The sequence below is a fragment of the Podarcis bocagei genome (genome assembly GCF_964188305.1).
Source record: "Podarcis bocagei genome assembly, chromosome: 6".
NCBI classification, from domain to species: Eukaryota; Metazoa; Chordata; class Lepidosauria; order Squamata; family Lacertidae; genus Podarcis; species Podarcis bocagei.
Window position 1 is genome coordinate 54655364 of NC_138130.1, and position 17421 is coordinate 54672784.

The 17421-nt window shown below is 41.9% G+C and overlaps 2 protein-coding genes across 3 annotated transcripts in view; both read right to left on the reverse strand.

The window, feature by feature from the left end:
• The window catches only part of SMIM11 (small integral membrane protein 11), a 176024-nt gene that overhangs the window by 155887 nt on the left and 2716 nt on the right, over positions 1–17421 (reverse strand). The window lies entirely within an intron of this gene.
• ITSN1 (intersectin 1) overlaps positions 867–17421 on the reverse strand; it is an 87833-nt gene continuing 71278 nt past the window's right edge. For both annotated transcript variants that reach the window (XM_081198744.1, XM_081198743.1), the window contains exons 30-39: positions 15164–15270; positions 13728–13911; positions 11565–11663; positions 10236–10403; positions 8820–9032; positions 6506–6627; positions 5608–5690; positions 5438–5521; positions 4092–4265; positions 867–3153 (exon numbers count right to left, since the gene is read on the reverse strand). In XM_081198744.1, coding sequence (XP_081054870.1) covers positions 3005–3153; positions 4092–4265; positions 5438–5521; positions 5608–5690; positions 6506–6627; positions 8820–9032; positions 10236–10403; positions 11565–11663; positions 13728–13911; positions 15164–15270 — 1383 coding nt within the window. In that variant the 3' untranslated portion in view covers positions 867–3004. The remainder of the gene's footprint in view (positions 3154–4091; positions 4266–5437; positions 5522–5607; positions 5691–6505; positions 6628–8819; positions 9033–10235; positions 10404–11564; positions 11664–13727; positions 13912–15163; positions 15271–17421) is intronic.

Here is a 17421-nt window from a genome sequence, read left to right on the forward strand (position 1 = left end):
GGAACCTTATTTATGCAGACTGATAAGGACCCGTGTTTGTGGAACGTAATTTTTTGAGGATGCTGAGATCTGTGTAGAGTGACTGGAATTACTGTTAATAGGCTGAAGTTAAGAGTTCTGCAGAATATTACACAGAATGGTGCTGTGGTCAAGACTGGACCTACGATTTGTCTTTCCAAGGTCGCAGAATCTTAGAGCTGGAAGGCTCATCTAGTCCAACTCCCTGCAATGAAGGAATCTCAGCTAAAGCATCCATGACAGATGGCCATCCAACCTCTGCTTAAAAACCTCCAAGGAAGGAGAGTCCACCACCTCCTGAGGGAGACTCTTCCACGGTTTAACAGCTCTTACTGTCAGAAAATTTTTTCGTACGTCTATTACTCTTAAGTGCTTAATTCCCTAAGGCTTTTGTTTTCATTTTAAACCGGGAATTAATATTTATTTTTGGAGTTAAAAAATGGCAAGAGAGATTTAGAAAGGAGCTTGGCAAAGCAATTATCTCAGGGGTGAAGAATCTACGGTCCTCTGGGTGGTGTTGGACTATAAGTCCTATCTTATCTGACCATTAGCCATGCTGGCTGGGGCTGTTGGGAGTTCTAGTCCAACAACATCTGGAAGGCCACAAATTCCCCACCCCTAGAATATACTATCAGGGTTGTTATATAGGCAATCCCTTTCTTCCTCTTCGAGTCCCCCAGCTTCTCCAAAGACAGATAATTCATGTTCACCTCAGGGAGTATGGTCCCGCCTTTTTTCACAGTTTTAATGATAGGATTCTTCCCACATTATTATTTTTGTATCTATAAAAATACAGTAACACTCATCTTCATTACAACTCTGAGTAAAATTAGCCCAGCCAAAGAAGGTTAGAACGATGACATTTAATATTTTTCTGCCACTAAAGGATTTGTACCTTTTTTCCTCTACCACAACAATGTGTTATTTTCATATACATTATATTTCATAAAATGTTTTGATATGGAAAAAGGAAATCATGGGTTTAGTTCTATTTACATACTTTTAATTGAAACATTTTTGTACCAACATTGAAAAATAGAAACTTAAAAGTTTTGTTTTTTAAATTGTGTTTTCAACCAGTCAGTGGTAAACAATTGCATGCCTGTTAAGTTAAACTTCCTCTAAAACTTGGTCATTTGAAAGTTTCTAACTAAAGTGTGTTTCTCTGTTCCAAAAAATACATAAGTATGTCATTTCTGATACAAAATTCTACACTATCTTCAATAAATAAATAATAAAGCGATTCTTAAAAGTATGAAATGTAAACTTTTTCGTCCCTCCAACATACAGGATTTTTTAAAAAATAATTGCTGAAAATAATACAGTGGTCTCCTTGGAAATAATAGTACACAAACACTTTCAAGCACAGTTTACACTTATCACCAGACCTTAGCTACCTATCAAGTATAAAGCTATCCTAATTTCCTAATGGAAATCATAAAATTTTGCTGTGCTAGAGAACACCATCTCCACAGGAAACATGGAAATTGATACCAAAAACAACATGCAAAGAACAGTAAAGCCAACACGTTTCACAAGAACATTGACATGCTAACAGAACAGTCAACACCTCCCATTCTTAAAGTCCTTACAAAAATACCCATTTCTGCATGATCCTTGGGTAACAAACTGAAGAACTGGAAACACAAAGAATGAATGTGCCTGGTGCTGAAATGAACCCACTCGCAAAATTCCACCACTAACGCCCTTGGTTCAGCAAAGTTCTCAAGAACATACTTCTCTTGTTCGAATGCCTTCGAAGCGCTTTGCTGAATCAAGGTTGTCCTATGTGGGTCACACTGAGAGTGAATCCTTACATCTGCAACATAGCAATAAATCCCTTTGCAAAAACTTGTGACACCCAATGTTGAAACTGAAATTTTTTTAGTGAACCACTTTTGCAGTTAACACTTCGTTGAGCTACAGTATGCTACCACCCTGATTTCAAAACCATGGTGTCAAATTTATTTAGGCACAGTACTATTCAATAAATTAAGTCCCATCTGACTGCTCTTAGCCTCAGCTTTCCTGAGCTAGAGCAGCTGTTTTCTAGTAACTGCCTTTGCACAATTTAGCAGCAGTTTAATCATGTTTAAATGGTACAGTAGAACACACAGAACGACTCCGCCAAACCTTGGTCTACAATTATTTACAACCCCACTGAAATATAACCACAAAAAGCATTGATGTGTGGATACACAGTACTCCATTTGGGTGAAAGACACCCCAATGGGAAGCAGCAGGGATCAGGTCCCATTTATATTCTTCCTAAACGGGGTACGCTTTGAATTACTGGTCCCTAGACCGGGAATCCACCTAATATTTGCTGCTTCCTAATAAATACTTGGAAAAACCAACCTTCCACTCATTGAGAGCATTCCAGATTATGGGCGACTGTCATTTAAACTTCAACTTGGAATAGTCTTTTCTTCTTCTCCCCCACCCCCACCCCTTTTATTTTTCAAAAACAGATTCAAAGATCACCATAAATTTCTTAAAAGAAACCCAAATATCTTACATGGCAAGAATTCATTCATGTCATAGGTATTTTCTATATAAATATATTCACATTATGTTTATATACCACTCTGTGGGGCAATAGGCACAACATTTCTAGGGGTAATTTACAGAAAGTCTGCAAAGACATGTCAGTGCCACCCTCTCTTGTTGACACCACATGCTGCAGTACCCAGAAAAATGTGCAGTGTTTTAGCACAGGCTACAGCTCTGTTTTTCTAGAAATCCTGAAAGCTACAGCAGAAGTTCCACAGAAAATAAAACAAACAAAAAACAAATCAAAACCCCCCAAAAAGTTACATTTTCCTCACAAACTTGGAATTCAATTTTCTGCAAGGATTATCCAGCTACAAAGAGTTGTGTGGCATTGATAAGTATTTTGTTTCATATAAAAGGTCTGAGGATTCCTAGACAGATTTTGTAGGCGCCTATTGCAGTGTTTTCAGGTTAGAAGAAGCGTCTTCCTTTTTTAAGGTTCATCGAACAGCTGCAGATCCAGTCGGACAACTATCTCTCCTGTTGGAACTTCATGCAAGAGAAGACACTTTGTCACTGGTCCCTTTGAGCCCTGGTCCTTCTTAATGTCTGCTACTCGGATTTCTGTTCGGCCTAAAAAGTCTGAAACAGAAAACATACATAACGGTTAGAAATTACATATTCCTTGCTCCCATGAAGAACCCCCTCTGACAAGATGTTAATTCAGAAACAGCATGAGCAAACCAAAAACAGAAGCAGAAAATCTTGCTACGCATGCAGGGGTTTTATAATCTGTCAATGGAGATTGCTTGATTTTCAGTTTCATTTCACTGGTGTTCTAGTGCTAGAGAAGAAGGGGCAGGGACATAAACCTGCAGCAAAACCTTCAAACTAAACAATTAATGGAAGCAGTCAGTGAGGATAGAGGCAATAGGAACAAGAAAATGAATATTGACAGACAAAGGGATGGAAACAGGAGATGGGGAGTTCCTCTGCTACGTGCATGCCAGAGCAAAAAACTAAGCAGGAACCAATCATGTATTGTAAAAAGGTAAAGGGACCCCTGACCATTAGGTCCAGTCATGACCGACTTTGGGGTTGCGGTGCTCAACTCGCTTTATTGGCCAAGGGAGCCGGCATACAGCTTCCGGGTCATGTGGCCAGCATGACTAAGCCGCTTCTGGTGAACCAGAGCAGCAAACGGAAACGCCGTTTACCTTCCCGCCAGAGCGGTACCTATTTATCTACTTGCACTTTGACGTGCTTTTGAACTGCTAGGTTGGCAGGAGCAGGGACCGAGCAACGGGAGCTCACCCCGTCACGGGGATTCGAACCGCGGACCTTCTGATTGGCAAGTCCTAGGCTCTGTGGTTTAACCCACAGCACCACCCGCGTCCCCAATCATGTACTGTATCTAGGAGTTTTTTTCACTCCTGCCTAGAGACCAAGATGGAGCCTCAGCCCACACACATGGACCTCAGCAGAGGGACAGCCAAAATGAGATACCCTAAGTTGTCGTACACTCACATAGACGTGTATATAACCAAAAGACCAAGCTCAGAAGTAAGAATGTCACTTACCATCTGGTGAGAACTGATCCCTCTCAAACACTGTTATGCAAAGCACATCCTGTTCCAAATCTTTGATAAAGAACTGGCAGTTAGAATTCCACTTCGGGTTCAGTGTGTCCTGTATAGTCTTGGTAATATGACACTGAGAGCCCATCGTCACTTCACAATACGGGTTACTCTTTCCTGAAAGCAGAAGGCAAGTAGAAGGTCAAACATTTGCACACACAAATTTGGTAACTTGCTTCTGTGGTTTTGACATGAGAGAATTGGAAAAGGCTTTTTGTACCTCCACCATTTGATTTAGCAAGGAAAATAATCAAATGCATCGGGCAGCCTGTGCTGCCTGTGGGTGAGTGCGCCAAAACTGAATCTGGCACCAGGTATACAAGATTGCTTTCTACATCAAATTTGACCCAGCCAGGGCTTGCCCAAGACATTTTGGCACCAGAAAGGAACCACAAAATGGCACCCCACCAGCTCGCCAAGGAAGAAGGGGTGATGGAAGACCTACACCAGGAACAAGGGGGGAGTAAAGTTCTACATTGGAAACAAGGAGGGAGAACAGCAGCAGCAACAGCAACAGCGAATGATCCATTCATTGGGTGCCAGATCTGCCCCTGTGGATCCTGCCACCTGAGGAGGTCGGCTCACCTTGCCTCATGGTGTTGGCCAATAAATAGGGCCATGAATACCATGGGTGGCAAATTTGAGTAGACATTTCTCCGGGGTGTGGGGGTGTGTAGTGGTTGGTAATCCTTCTGTTTGACTGTTGGGAGGCTTTCACCATGTGAAAATCACTAACACTATTTAAAAATTTGCTGGCTATATCAGTCTATATAAAGGTAAAGGGACCCCTGACCCATGACTGACTCTGGGGTTGCGGTGCTCATCTCGCTTTACTGGCTGAGGGAGCCGGCGTACAGCTTCTGGGTCATGTGGCCAGCATGACTAAGCTGCTTCTGGCGAACCAGAGCAGCAGCGCACGGAAACGCCGTTTACCTTTCCGTCGGAGCGATACCTATTTATCTACTTGCACTCTGACGTGCTTTCGAACTGCTAGGTTGGCAGGAGCTGGGACCGAACAACGGGAGCTCACCCCGTCGCGGGGATTCAAACCACCGACCTTCTGATCGGCAAGAGCTAGGCTCTGTGGTTCAACCCACAGCGCCACCTGCGTCCCATCAGTCTATATAGAGTGCAACAAAACACCATTTTACAAAACTTACATTCCCCCCCGACAACCTGTTTTACATTAAATGATCAAAGCACCCAAGACGTTTCCCTTCTTTTTGTCACATTTTACACACCACACACACTCTTATATACACACATATAGAGAAAAATGAAGTTCTTACCATGGGATCTGCAGGGCTTCAGTTCAATACCTTCAACAATGTTCACCATTAACCTTCCAATACCGGTTGCCCTTTGGGATCGGACTGTGGCAAGAACAGGCAAGAGTCATTAAAATACTCTCTTGAAATTTTGGGGAAAACGTCTAAATACTGTACCCCCATTGCGGTACCTAAATAGGCCTTTTCCCTCTTCTTCTTCTCTGTTTCTATGTAAAGTTCAGAAGCGGCTTTGATTTTCTGAACCCAGGCCGTCCTTGAGAGAGAGAAAGAGAAGGTGAAAAGGAAATTACGTATCATTATGAAGTACGTGCAAGTGAGCAAAGCTGACTGCATGCAGGTAGAAAGAAGATCTAGATAAAGGCATTAACTTCTTTGCATTACAGTCATACCTTGGAAGTCAAACAGAATCCGTTCCGGAAGTCCGTTCAACTTCCAAAACGTTCGGAAACCAAAGCGCAGCTTCTGATTGGCTGCAGGAAGTTCCTGCAGCCAATCGGAAGCTGCGGAACCCATGTTGGACGTTCGGCTTCCAACAATAGTTCACAAACCAGAGCAGTCACTTCTGGGTTTGCGGTGTTCAGGAACCAAAACATTTGAGAACTAACCTGTTTGAAAACCAAGGTACGACTGCATGTTTAGTTCTCAGGAAAAATCTGGATGTGATGTGAGAGATCTGTGAATAGGACCTTCCCTGCCATTGTTGCATGTTTTCATGGTAATATTGGCCACGGGGACCCCAATTCAGTTTGGGATAGTAGTGCTGGTACAGAGGAGGTTTAACCTTTTCCCCTGCACTGTTTTCCCAGTTAAAATTTCTCTAAGACTCAAAGCAGGCAGCCCATGGTTGCTAGGGGAGGATAAAAAAAACAGGGAAAGTGCAAGTAAAAAAGATGGCAACATCAGAAACGGGAGAAATCTCATTATGAAACACTGTGTGTGTGTGTGTGTGTGTGTGTGTGTGAGAGAGAGAGAGAGAGAGAGAGAGAGAGAGAGAGAGAGAGAGAGAGAGAGAGAGAGCTCTTACATCTTCCCATTATGTTCAGTGCCAATACAGAGATATTTTTTTACCTTTCATTTATGCTTTCTGCACGGAGTGTGTAGACCCGATCAATGTGAGAGATATGAAAGATGGGCTCGTCGCCAGAAGGATCCGTGGGTAGTTTAACCAAGACCTCGTTTAGAAATATGGGCTGCAAAAAAAAAAAAGTTAAGTGTTAAGCTAGGTCAAGTCAGAATGAATGCTCTATAACAGGAGTCAAGTTCAGCAAAAAAAAAAATGACTAGCATGCTGCGCTCGGGACAGCTGGGCAGACATACCCTTAAGAACTAGGAGTGCCTCTGAGCACATGCCAAGCCCAGGAATTTGTGATCAGTACCAGAACAAAGATCACACATCCTTTCACACAAAAATTCATTTCTGGTCTCCATCCCACCCAGGACCATTTTTCAGAAACCAATTTTTAAGGGAGAGTAGGAAGCTTTTTAGCTGTTGCAATTGTTAAGATACATTTTAAAAATATTCTTATTGAAAGCACATAGTTCAATAATATACTGAAATAAAGATATATAGAGAGAAAACAAAACAATTACAAAAACTCTACAGTGCAACATTTTGTTGCAGATCCCACTGTTGTCTACTAGCATGGTTCAATTTCTATGTGATTTTTAGCATTCACAGACTTTACCATAAAGAAAGAGGGTAAACATCTGCACCAGGGAAATGGTATCCCAAAAGCAAATCCAAAACTCAACAAAAGTAAACAAGAAAGAGGTGTTTTTCAACCATCTATGGCTAGTTAACAGAAACCTGGACCCTTAACATAGTATAGCTTTTCTTTTGAATTAAGATACATATTGGAGTTATCTGCCTGAACCTTAGTTACAAATGAAAATATTTGAGAGTTTCTAGCCTGGGCTTCAATCCAGATAAAGCTTTGGCCTGGGCCAATATCCACACAACACTTTAGCGTAATGATGCTAGAGCAGGGTGGGGACTCTACAGCTAGAAATGTTGCGATGTTTTTCCTTGAAGGAATGTGTCAATAATGCATTAAATGTTAGCTTCACTCCCACTCATAGCAAGTAGCAACCTATGCTTTTCTTCATTCACTGGCATGGTAAAAAGAGGGGGCTAGCTCACATCTTACATGGTAACTAAACCAGGGATATTACATGCGGCCAATTACATGGTGGGCATGTCTTCTGAAACCGATTTGTTGCATTCTCACTTCACATCTTTACATCATCATTGTGTACTTACGTGTGCACCTTAAAAAAGGGCTATATTTAAGGTGCATCAAAACTTGTTGAGTGGAGTGCTCCTGTACAATGTTGCAGTCAGCTAGGAAGCTCTTATTCCATTCTCCCTTCCTGCCCCCCTCCCAGTTCATCATTGTGTCTGTCTGTTCCATCCTCACTAGGTTCTTTTGAGGGATTCTGCCATAGTTGCCACCTCCAAGGTTTTCGTATGTTTGCAGGTCTTGCTGTTTCCTTGCTTGTGCTGACACCTCAGCGGCCCTGTTTGACTACAGTCCTGTTGGCAATCATCGGGTGAGTTCACTGTTAGTATACATCAGGTATGGGGAACTTTTGACCCTCCAGATGTTGCTGAATTACAACCGCCATCAGCCACAGCAAGCATTGCTAATGACGGGGGGGGAGGGGAGTTGTAGTTCAACAGCATCTGGAGGGCCAAAGGTTCCCTGCACCTGGTAAATATGCCTGGAAAGATCTCACCTCATATTGCAAAGCAGACACATTTGTGGTGTCCATGTGGTTTTCCTATACAGAAAATATATCAAAATAAGAAATTTCCTTGCCAACAAATGTCCGTATAATTAAAGCTATGGTTTTCCCAGTAGTGATGTATGGAAATGAGAGCTAGACCATAAAGAAGGCTGATTGCCGAAGAATTGATGCTTTTGAATTATGGTGCTGGAGGAGACTCTTGAGAGTCCCATGGACTGCAAGAAGATCAAACCTATCCTTTCTTAAGGAAATCAGCCCTGAGCGCTCACTGGAAGGACAGATCCTGAAGCTGAGGCTCCAATACTTTGGCCACCTCATGAGAAGAGAAGACTCCCTGGAAAAGACCCTGATGTTGGGAAAGATTGAGGGCACAAGGAGAAGGGGACTACAGAGGACGAGATGGTTTGATAGTGTTCTTGAAGCTACTAACATGAGTTTGACGAAACTGTGGGAGGCAGTGGAAGACAGAAGTGCCTGGCGTGCTCTGGTCCATGGGGCCATGAAGAGTTGGACACGACTAAACGACTAAACAACAACAAAGAAATTTCTTGTGTTGCCTAAACACCTTTTTCACGTGAAAAAGTAATTGGACGTTATCAATATTTCTGAATTTCCATTTAAAATAATTTCTTACCGTTTTGTACATTTTATACTGCAGGTTAGACTTGGGGCTGAAGACCTTATCTGTGCCAGACGAGCCGAGAGGTTTTATTATCTGTGTCAGCAGGAGGAAGTCGTTGAACAGAAAGCCATACAGCTCCTTGTTGCTCTTGGCCTTGTAGAGTTTCCCACTGTGTAGAAATTTGCGTGGCCCCAAGCAGTTTGTAACAGAGTTAAAAACAAGTTGCTGATGGGAACAGAAAGGGAGGGTGGGGAGGGGGGGAAACCACAACAAGTGAGATGAATAAAAATATACTTGTTCTGATACCGTTGGATACAGCTGCAGAAAACTGACAGAATCTGCAGAAATCTGACAACAGCTTCAGCTCATTTGCAGGCATAATGATGGCTTAGTGCTTGACTCTTAGCGGTAAAGTGCCAGCACTTGATGGAATGGCAGGGACACTTCTGTTATTCCTAGAATTATCCCTTTGCCCTTGTACCCTTCAACAAGGGTGGGTTTACTTATGATGAGAGGAGAAGGATTCTGACTGATGCCTGATTTTCTTCCCTGGTGCTACACATTTGTATAGGAAGTAGGAGGAATGTGTAGACCTAATTAATGGCTGCATTAGCAGATCAAACTAAACCATAGTTTAGTGTGATGTCCACAAGTAGGAATGAGAGGCCGTGATCATTGGGCTCATGTTCTCCCCATCTCCTTTCCACACACATGTGCAGTGAAAAAGGGGGAACATGAGATGGCAATAGCTTGTTCTGGCCTGTGCACTGTACCTTAACCTGATGTGCAAACATGGTAGGTGCGTTATTAACGAATGGTGTCAAAGATTTAAAATGAATTCACCTAGTTTAGCCGACCATTTCCCTCCACTGCACTGAATTGTAATCTGTACACTCTTTGGGGGCAGGGAGTTGTCTTGCTTTTATACCACAAAATGCTAAAACCACAAGGCACATTGATGGGCCTTAGTAAGTAAGTAAAAACAAATGCACAACAATTTCAAGTGGTTATTTGTCTGGAATGCCTACTTTATACATTCCAGAAATTTCTCAATTACCCTAGAGTGATATGGCTAGCAATTCCACTTTGCATCCTTCGTATACAGAACTTGCTTAACTTTTCTGAATCAAAGCTAGATTTTGCAACATACTTTATTTGGGAGAGGAGAGGGAAATTATGAACTGAATAAAAGCTGTGGTCTTCATTTCATTGCAGAAATGTTAAGTGACAGATGGCTGATGTAACGGGTTCAAGAGATAAAGTGGAAAGAGAAAATTGGCAGGAAAAAATGCCAAATGAAGAGCAGGATGAATTTGTGAAGACTTACCAGCATCTCTTTAGCTAGAGAAGTTTATCAGCATTGTTTCCTAAGCCATCTTTTCTGGAAGATTAGTAACTACAGTCTGATTCTACGTATTTCAGCTTTACCTCTGATAGTCCTTCACACTGAACGTGAGCCTGGATCCATTCAAGCCTGTCTGAGTTCTCCTTCTCACGCACCCCTTCATTAACCTGAGAACAAAGTTCTTCCGCTTTCTCCAAAGCCTGTTTCAAGTGGCTGTGATCAGGGTGATTTTCAGGAGTATTTTCTAATATCTGCAGGCAAATAAACTGGATCAGGTTCTTATAAAACTGCATATCTATTCCTTCTTAAGCATCTGAAAAATTAAATATATCTTTACAGATATAAAGAACATTAAGCACCCAAAGTAAATGTTATTAAATAAATCCTGCCCTAAATCAATGAAAAGAAAAACATCACTGCCTCTTGATTGCCAAAACGCTATAAAGATTACTTCTCTTCAAATCAATCCCTTTTTTATCTTCCCTGTGTTAATCTAATAAAAACGGAACATTTCATTCTCTTACACAATCATTTATTTAAAGAAAAATGGGCCTGATGAGTCCCCACTGGAGCTTTTGCCCTGTAGGTCAGGGTCTATCCTTCTGATTAAACTGCATGCTGGAGGTGAAGAAAGATGAGGAAGAGAACAGTCCTCTTACCCCAGGCTACAAACAATTCACATAACTAAAGAAAACAACTTGCACTAAGAAGGGGAAGGATTTCCCTTTTGCACCAAGTGGGGCAAAACGCTGCAGCTAGACTGTTGATGGGAAGAGACTATTGCCAGCAAATAACTCCCATGCTCAAAAGCTTGCACCAGCTGCCTATACACTACAGGGCTAGGTTCAAGGTACCTGTATTAATTTATAAGGCCTTTAACAACTTGGGTTCAAGATACCCGAAGGGCCACCTAATTGGCTATATCTCTGTCCAATCACTGAGGTCTTCATGGGAGTCATTCTTAATCTACTGACTCGCAGTCAGTAGGCCCAGCAAGCAGTTGGCCTACTGGGCCATTCTGGGCAGACCACCATGTCCTGAGCCCAATTTCATGTATGGAAAAGTTCAAGCCATGACCCCCAGAAGAAGAAGAAGAATCAGGAGCTCACTCTAAGCGTGTTCCCGGATCTTCCTTTGCATCAAAAATTCAGCATTTTCCTGTCTTTTTCTGTTGTCCTATAGAAGACACCAGAAGTAGTGCAAGGCACCCAGTTGAAAGAATACTGACTTTTAATGTGTTCCCTATTGTTCCTTTGCATCCCCGGTTTGAATTCGGACATACTGCACATGCTCATGAGTTAATAGACTATAGAAATGCGGATCCCATGCAAGAAAAACTTAAACTCTGACTCTGGCTTCTTAACTATAGCAGTTTTGGCAACATATTTCCACACGTTAGCAAAAGGACTTACATTTTTAATTATCAGAGGATATCGCGTTACTCGTTGCATAGGCTTTAGCAGAAAACTTGACAACGGCATTCCTTTACAGCGAGGCTCCATAGCTAACCTCTGAAATATTGAGAGCAAAAAATGTTGGCAGCTAGTTTATGAAGGTCAGACACAAGTATTTATAAAAATGCCCAAAGCACACTGTGGTCTCCATTTATTCTCTACAAATGTGGCTTCCTTGGAGTGGTGAGGACATGCCAGGAAGCAATTTCAGTGGTTGCTCAGTGGTTGTGAAGTGTTCTTCGTTCAGAACGTTGACAAAGGCTAGGTCTGTTCTCCAGGCCATCAATGGTCTTTTGTGGTTGGAAATAAGCAGGCGGTTCTTTTATTGGCACATTTAAGTCAACATTTTTTATTCAAGTACAGTGGTACCTCGCAAGACGAATGCCTCGCAAGACGAAAAATGTGCAAGACGAAAGAGTTTTTCATTTTTTGAGTTGCTTCGCAAGACGAATTTCCCTATGGGCTTGCTTCGCAAGACGAAAAACGAAAACGTCTTGCAAGTTTGTTTCCTTTTTCTTAAAACCGTTAATACCCTATGGGAAACCGTGCTTCGCAAGAAGAAAAATTCGCAAGACGAAAAAACTCGCAGAACGAATTAATTTCGTCTTGCGAGGCACCACTGTAGACTTTTTATCATGTGATCTCAAACATTGTTTCCCTTAGGTGGCAGAGACAGAATAGTTTAAAAATGAGGCCTGGGTCACAATTACTCGCTGTTTGTTGTATTCTAAGATTCTGTAAAACAGTTAAGCGTATGCCTCAAGGAAACAACTGTTCAAGTGTTTTCAGGTCTGTGTTGGTATACGACATGTTATTCCATTTATGTTATGTGTTGTATTGGGAGGAATCACACTGTCTATAATGTGTAGAGCAGTGAAAATCCAGCATTTAACACCTTCCTGTATCTAATTATCGGTCAACACACATGCTTCAGCAAGGCCAAAAGAGAAGGCAGGGAGGGGGAAAGCCAACTAGGTTTTAAAAACAGAACTCTCAAAATAACGCCATCATTCCACAAGTACAATGGGCAAGGCAAGACCCCCCCCCCAACCTCATGCTCCTTTCCCAGAATGGAAAGAAGGGGATACAAAGCCGAAGAGCATTTACAACCAATTCACATAAGCAAGGGTAAAAAAGACAGAGTTTCCATTTCCAATTCTTGCGTACAATCCTTTCCTGAATGGGCACAACACCCACATGCAGAAGGGTTCTCCGTACTACCCTGGTGCATGTGCATAGGCACACTACAACTACCGCATCAGGTCATTAGGGGGAACAGAAAGCTAATATCCTGTGACCATGAGGAGGGAAGTGCTAGGCAGAATATGAGAGACTCATACAGTTCTGTCATTACTTCTAAAAGTCTAACATCCACACTGGGGTGGGGGAAGAACCAAGGCTCTGTTATGTCCTTCAGCACATAGGCACTGTGCCCTGGGAGAGCATATAATATTAAGTAATAGATATATTTTCTTCGCTCGCTTGCCGTGAACCTCTATTGTCTATTCATAGCAAGAGTACAGAATTTTTTTCACAACGTTGGCAATACAAACAGCTTTTTATTGGGATCCTCCTTCCAGAAGGATTTGGTTGGCCACTTTTGGAAACAGGATTTTGGGAACAGATGGGTCCTTGGCCTGAGCAAGCAGAACTCTTCATGCCTCTTTTGTGCACTCAAGGGGGATATATATATATATATATATATATATATATATATATATATATGCGCGCAGTCTGCCAGGCCGAATCACAAACTGTTTTTGAAACTCTGCTGATTTTCAAAAGCAACCTGCCACACTGTACAGAGGACTTCAGTTTGAAAAGATGTCAAAAGGCTTGTTGACAGATCTCTAAACCGTGACCCAGGTATAGAGGAACATGACGGAATCAGGATCCTGGTTGGCGACCCTAGGTGGCAGTGTATTGACTATCTCCACTGCCACTTTCAGCTAATCTCCAGTCAATTGGTCACTAGTATAGGACGAATGCAGAGAAATCAGTTAAAATGTGTGAAGCTGCTTTTGGTTACATTTCCTATATGGCTCCTTTTAAATAAATTAAACCCAGAAAGTAGATGCGCGAGTTTCTTTGAATAAATTACCAACGTGGATATTTTCTTACTTTAACAAAGTCCTTGAACTCGGGGACTTCGTCTGTCTTCTGCTGGATGAGGGCTGCTCCGTTCAGCTGGCAGCTACAGAATCGAATGTAAGGCTGCATGTGTGGAAGCTGTGCTGTCAGGATATCGCCAATCATTTTGACAGGCATCCTCTCTCCTGACATTTTCTTACGAACACGTAGCGCTCTGAACACAAAAGAGAAAACGGGGAGAGATGTTGATACATGTTCAGTTTAATATAGTTGTACTTATGTTATGTTATGTTATGTTATGTTATGTTATGTTATGTTATGGGACACGGGTGGCGCTGTGGGTTAAACCACAGAGCCTAGGACTTGCTGATCAGAAGGTTGGTGGTTTGAATCCCTGTAACGGGGTGAGCTCCCGTTGCTCGGTCCCTGCTCCTGCCAACCTAGCAGTTTGAAAGCATGTCAAAGTGCAAGTAGATAAATAGGTACCGCTCCGGCGGGAAGGTAAACGGTGTTTCCGTGCGCTGCTCTGGTTCACCAGAAGCGGCTTAGTCATGCTGGCTACATGACCCGGAAGCTGTACGCCGGTTCCCTCGGCCAATAAAGCGAGATGAGCGCTGCAACCCCAGAGTCGGTCACGACTGTACCTAATGGTCAGGGGTCCCTTTACCTTTACTATGTTTCCATATAAAAGCAGCAGAGATCTATTATGGTAATGCTGTCTTATTGTAAATTGCTTTGAGGTTTTTTATTAGTATAAAGCGATATTGAAGTCAGATCAATCAAACCATAACAGGTTAGCCATCATTTATGCATTAATATAGAGCAGGGGTAGGAAACTTTTTTGGCCTAGCAGGTTAACTCTGGCAGGTGGGTGCAACAGCACACTTGTCAAGCTCCTGACACCAGATGATTGACATGTGGCTTGTCCCATCTACCTGTCCCTCGTGTAGTGTGTTTCCTAAGCACCTAAAAGCCAGCTGGTTATAGAGGATTATGTGAGTAGTGATCTCCCATTGCTTGTTTGGAAATGGCCTGTTAAAGATTCCCATCACTTATGAACCCAAGAGCTGTACAAAAAGAAGAGACTGCTTTAAAAAGGAGAAAATAAATTGCATAAGTTCATAAGTTGCTAGAGTGTAATGTGTCTCACTAGAAACATGCCCATTAAAAACTTGACTTTGACTTCAAAATTATATCTGGTGGGAAATTTTGTAAGTGCACATTGCTTCTTTACTGCACCATCATATTTTGCAACTACGTTCCACCTATGTAAAAATTTATATACCCTTTGCACAAACCATATTCAGCCATCATCATGAAAGGAAAAACCAGACTTAAGAAAAATGCATTATTTCAATCCCTACAATATTTTTTTTCTTTCCAAGTTCTGCTGAAAAATGAGGACAATGAAGGAGAAAGCATCCAAATATGTAACTGGCAATAAAATGTTTTCAAAAGCAACTTACTTCAGTAGTTTGATATTGCACATAATCAGCTCTTTCCAATTTACAAAAATCATAGCAACCTCTTTTTCTGTCAACAGCTCGGAGTCCATCAGTGGCTTCTGGAAGATCTGCAGATTCAAATGAACAATTTAGAACACACAATAAGCCTATTCACTGTGATTCATCTGCAGCCACTGCTTTGAATTAAAGCTCTGCAGATCTCACTTCCTGCCTCATTCTGATCATTTGATGGAGTGAAATACAGTCAAAGATAAGCACTTTTAATTCCTTTGGTTTCAGCGGAAGATACTTAACTCTCCCATTCAAAGCAATCAGAGCTCAATAGCCTTAACTGCAGTGGGATCATACCCACACCTATTAGAATAGTTGGTGGTAGAGGACTACATGCTGGCTTCTCCTATAGGAAACTGCAATAAACTGTCAGATCTTAGCCTGTATTTTTTTAGTCCCTTCCAAAAATACTGCCTTCAGAAAAACAGTGAATAAAAAATGCCTTTTATTTTACTATTTGTTTGCAGTCTCCTTCAGGGAAGCTATTGATCATGGGATAACTGGGACACACAGTTTTGATTTCCAAAGTTCTCAAGTTGCACAATTCCCATTCAATCCTGCAAAGGTCTCCAGAGCTCCGGGTTTCAAAAATTTCATGTTTGTGTTAGGGTGTGAAACCTAAGACGCTGGCAAGTTAGCAATGTCATGTGACTTTAAGTAGTCAAGCTCGTTAAGTTGTTAAGTTGTTAAGTTGCTCAGTATATAAAGAGTGTTTGTTTTCTCTGTGTTTGGGGCGTGAAGCAAAAATGTCCGAAAGCTCCGGAGGTGTTTCTGTTATCTTTCTGCAAGAAACCTGTCTTTGGAAAGACAGGCTTCCCTGTGTCGTTATTTCTTTGCTGCTGAGACTCTGAAGCTTGTACTGCAACAAGAATCTCTGCACTGGACTTAATTAATGCTCTGCAAAGAGAGCTGTTGCTGGTGGCGCAGCGGAAGCGTTTACTGGACCAGTACACAAACTCTCTTAGGTTATGGATCCTTCTACGTTTCTACAGCTGTATTGTGTGCAGAGAAAGTGAAAGCAGCTTTTGGATGAGAGAAGACCGGCTTGGTCATAAATCCAGCTCTTAAAGGCTTCAGAGGAGGCTGGAGGCGTCTGAAAAGTGAGTAAAACAAATCCCAAGGGGAAGACAACGTGAGAACTACAAGAATCAACGATCCAGAGGGGGAGCAGGTGCTGATAAGGGACTATCTGCAATGGCAGCACAACAGAGTCCTAAAAGGAGCCAACAAACCTTGAAGTGGATAATTGACAGTGGAGCAAGTCACAGTTTAGTTCCAGTGACATCTAGGGGCCGCTTGATGAACTGCAAGACATTGCCAGTTGCAAAAACCGTGACTATAGCAGACAATAGTAAACGAGAAATGAACCTTAAAGGCACAATTTATGTTAACTGTTTGCAAACTAACCTTCCTGTTTTTGTTCTTCCAGGAATGAAGAATGGACTTTTGAGTGTGTCATGCCTGGTAAAAAGTGGTTTTAAGGTTGAGTTTGAAAATGATGTGTGCACCATTTCAAAAAAGGGAAAGGAGCTAGTTAAAATTCCCTGTGAGGATGGGCTTTTTGTTTTGGATGAAGAGCAGTTAGCAGCAGGTAGATGTTCAACAGGTGAAGCGCAAGCTAAGTGTGTAAATAAGGCTCCTCATACAGGTTGTGCACATCTACTACACAGAAGGTTAGCTCATATATGCTTTAAGTATGTAAGCAAGATGCCAGATTTAGCTGAGGAGTGTAACATTAAACCCTGTCCAAATTTTCTGGATTGTTGTGCTTGTAAACATGCTAAGGTTAAGACATGTAACTATCCTAGATCTGATAGAGTAAGCAAGAAACCCTTTGAACTTGTGCACACAGACGTGTGTGGCCCTATGCCAGTCAAATCGCTTGGAGGTGCGAGATTTATGCAAATTTTGGTGGATGACTTTTCAAGGGCTAGTTGGGTTTTCTTTCTGAAAGAAAAATCACAAGCAGCTTCCATCCTGATGGATTGGATTGAAGAAGTCGAATGTAAATTTGACACCAGGGTACGTAAAATACAATCAGATCGTGGTGGGGAATATGTGAACCACACGCTGGAGACGTGGTTAAAAAGGAAAGGTATAGTTCATAGACTTACCAATCCCTATTCACCACAGGAGAATGCAGTTGCCGAAAGAAAATTTCGAACATTACAGGAAGCCATTACTGCTTTGCTGTTTGATTCTGGACT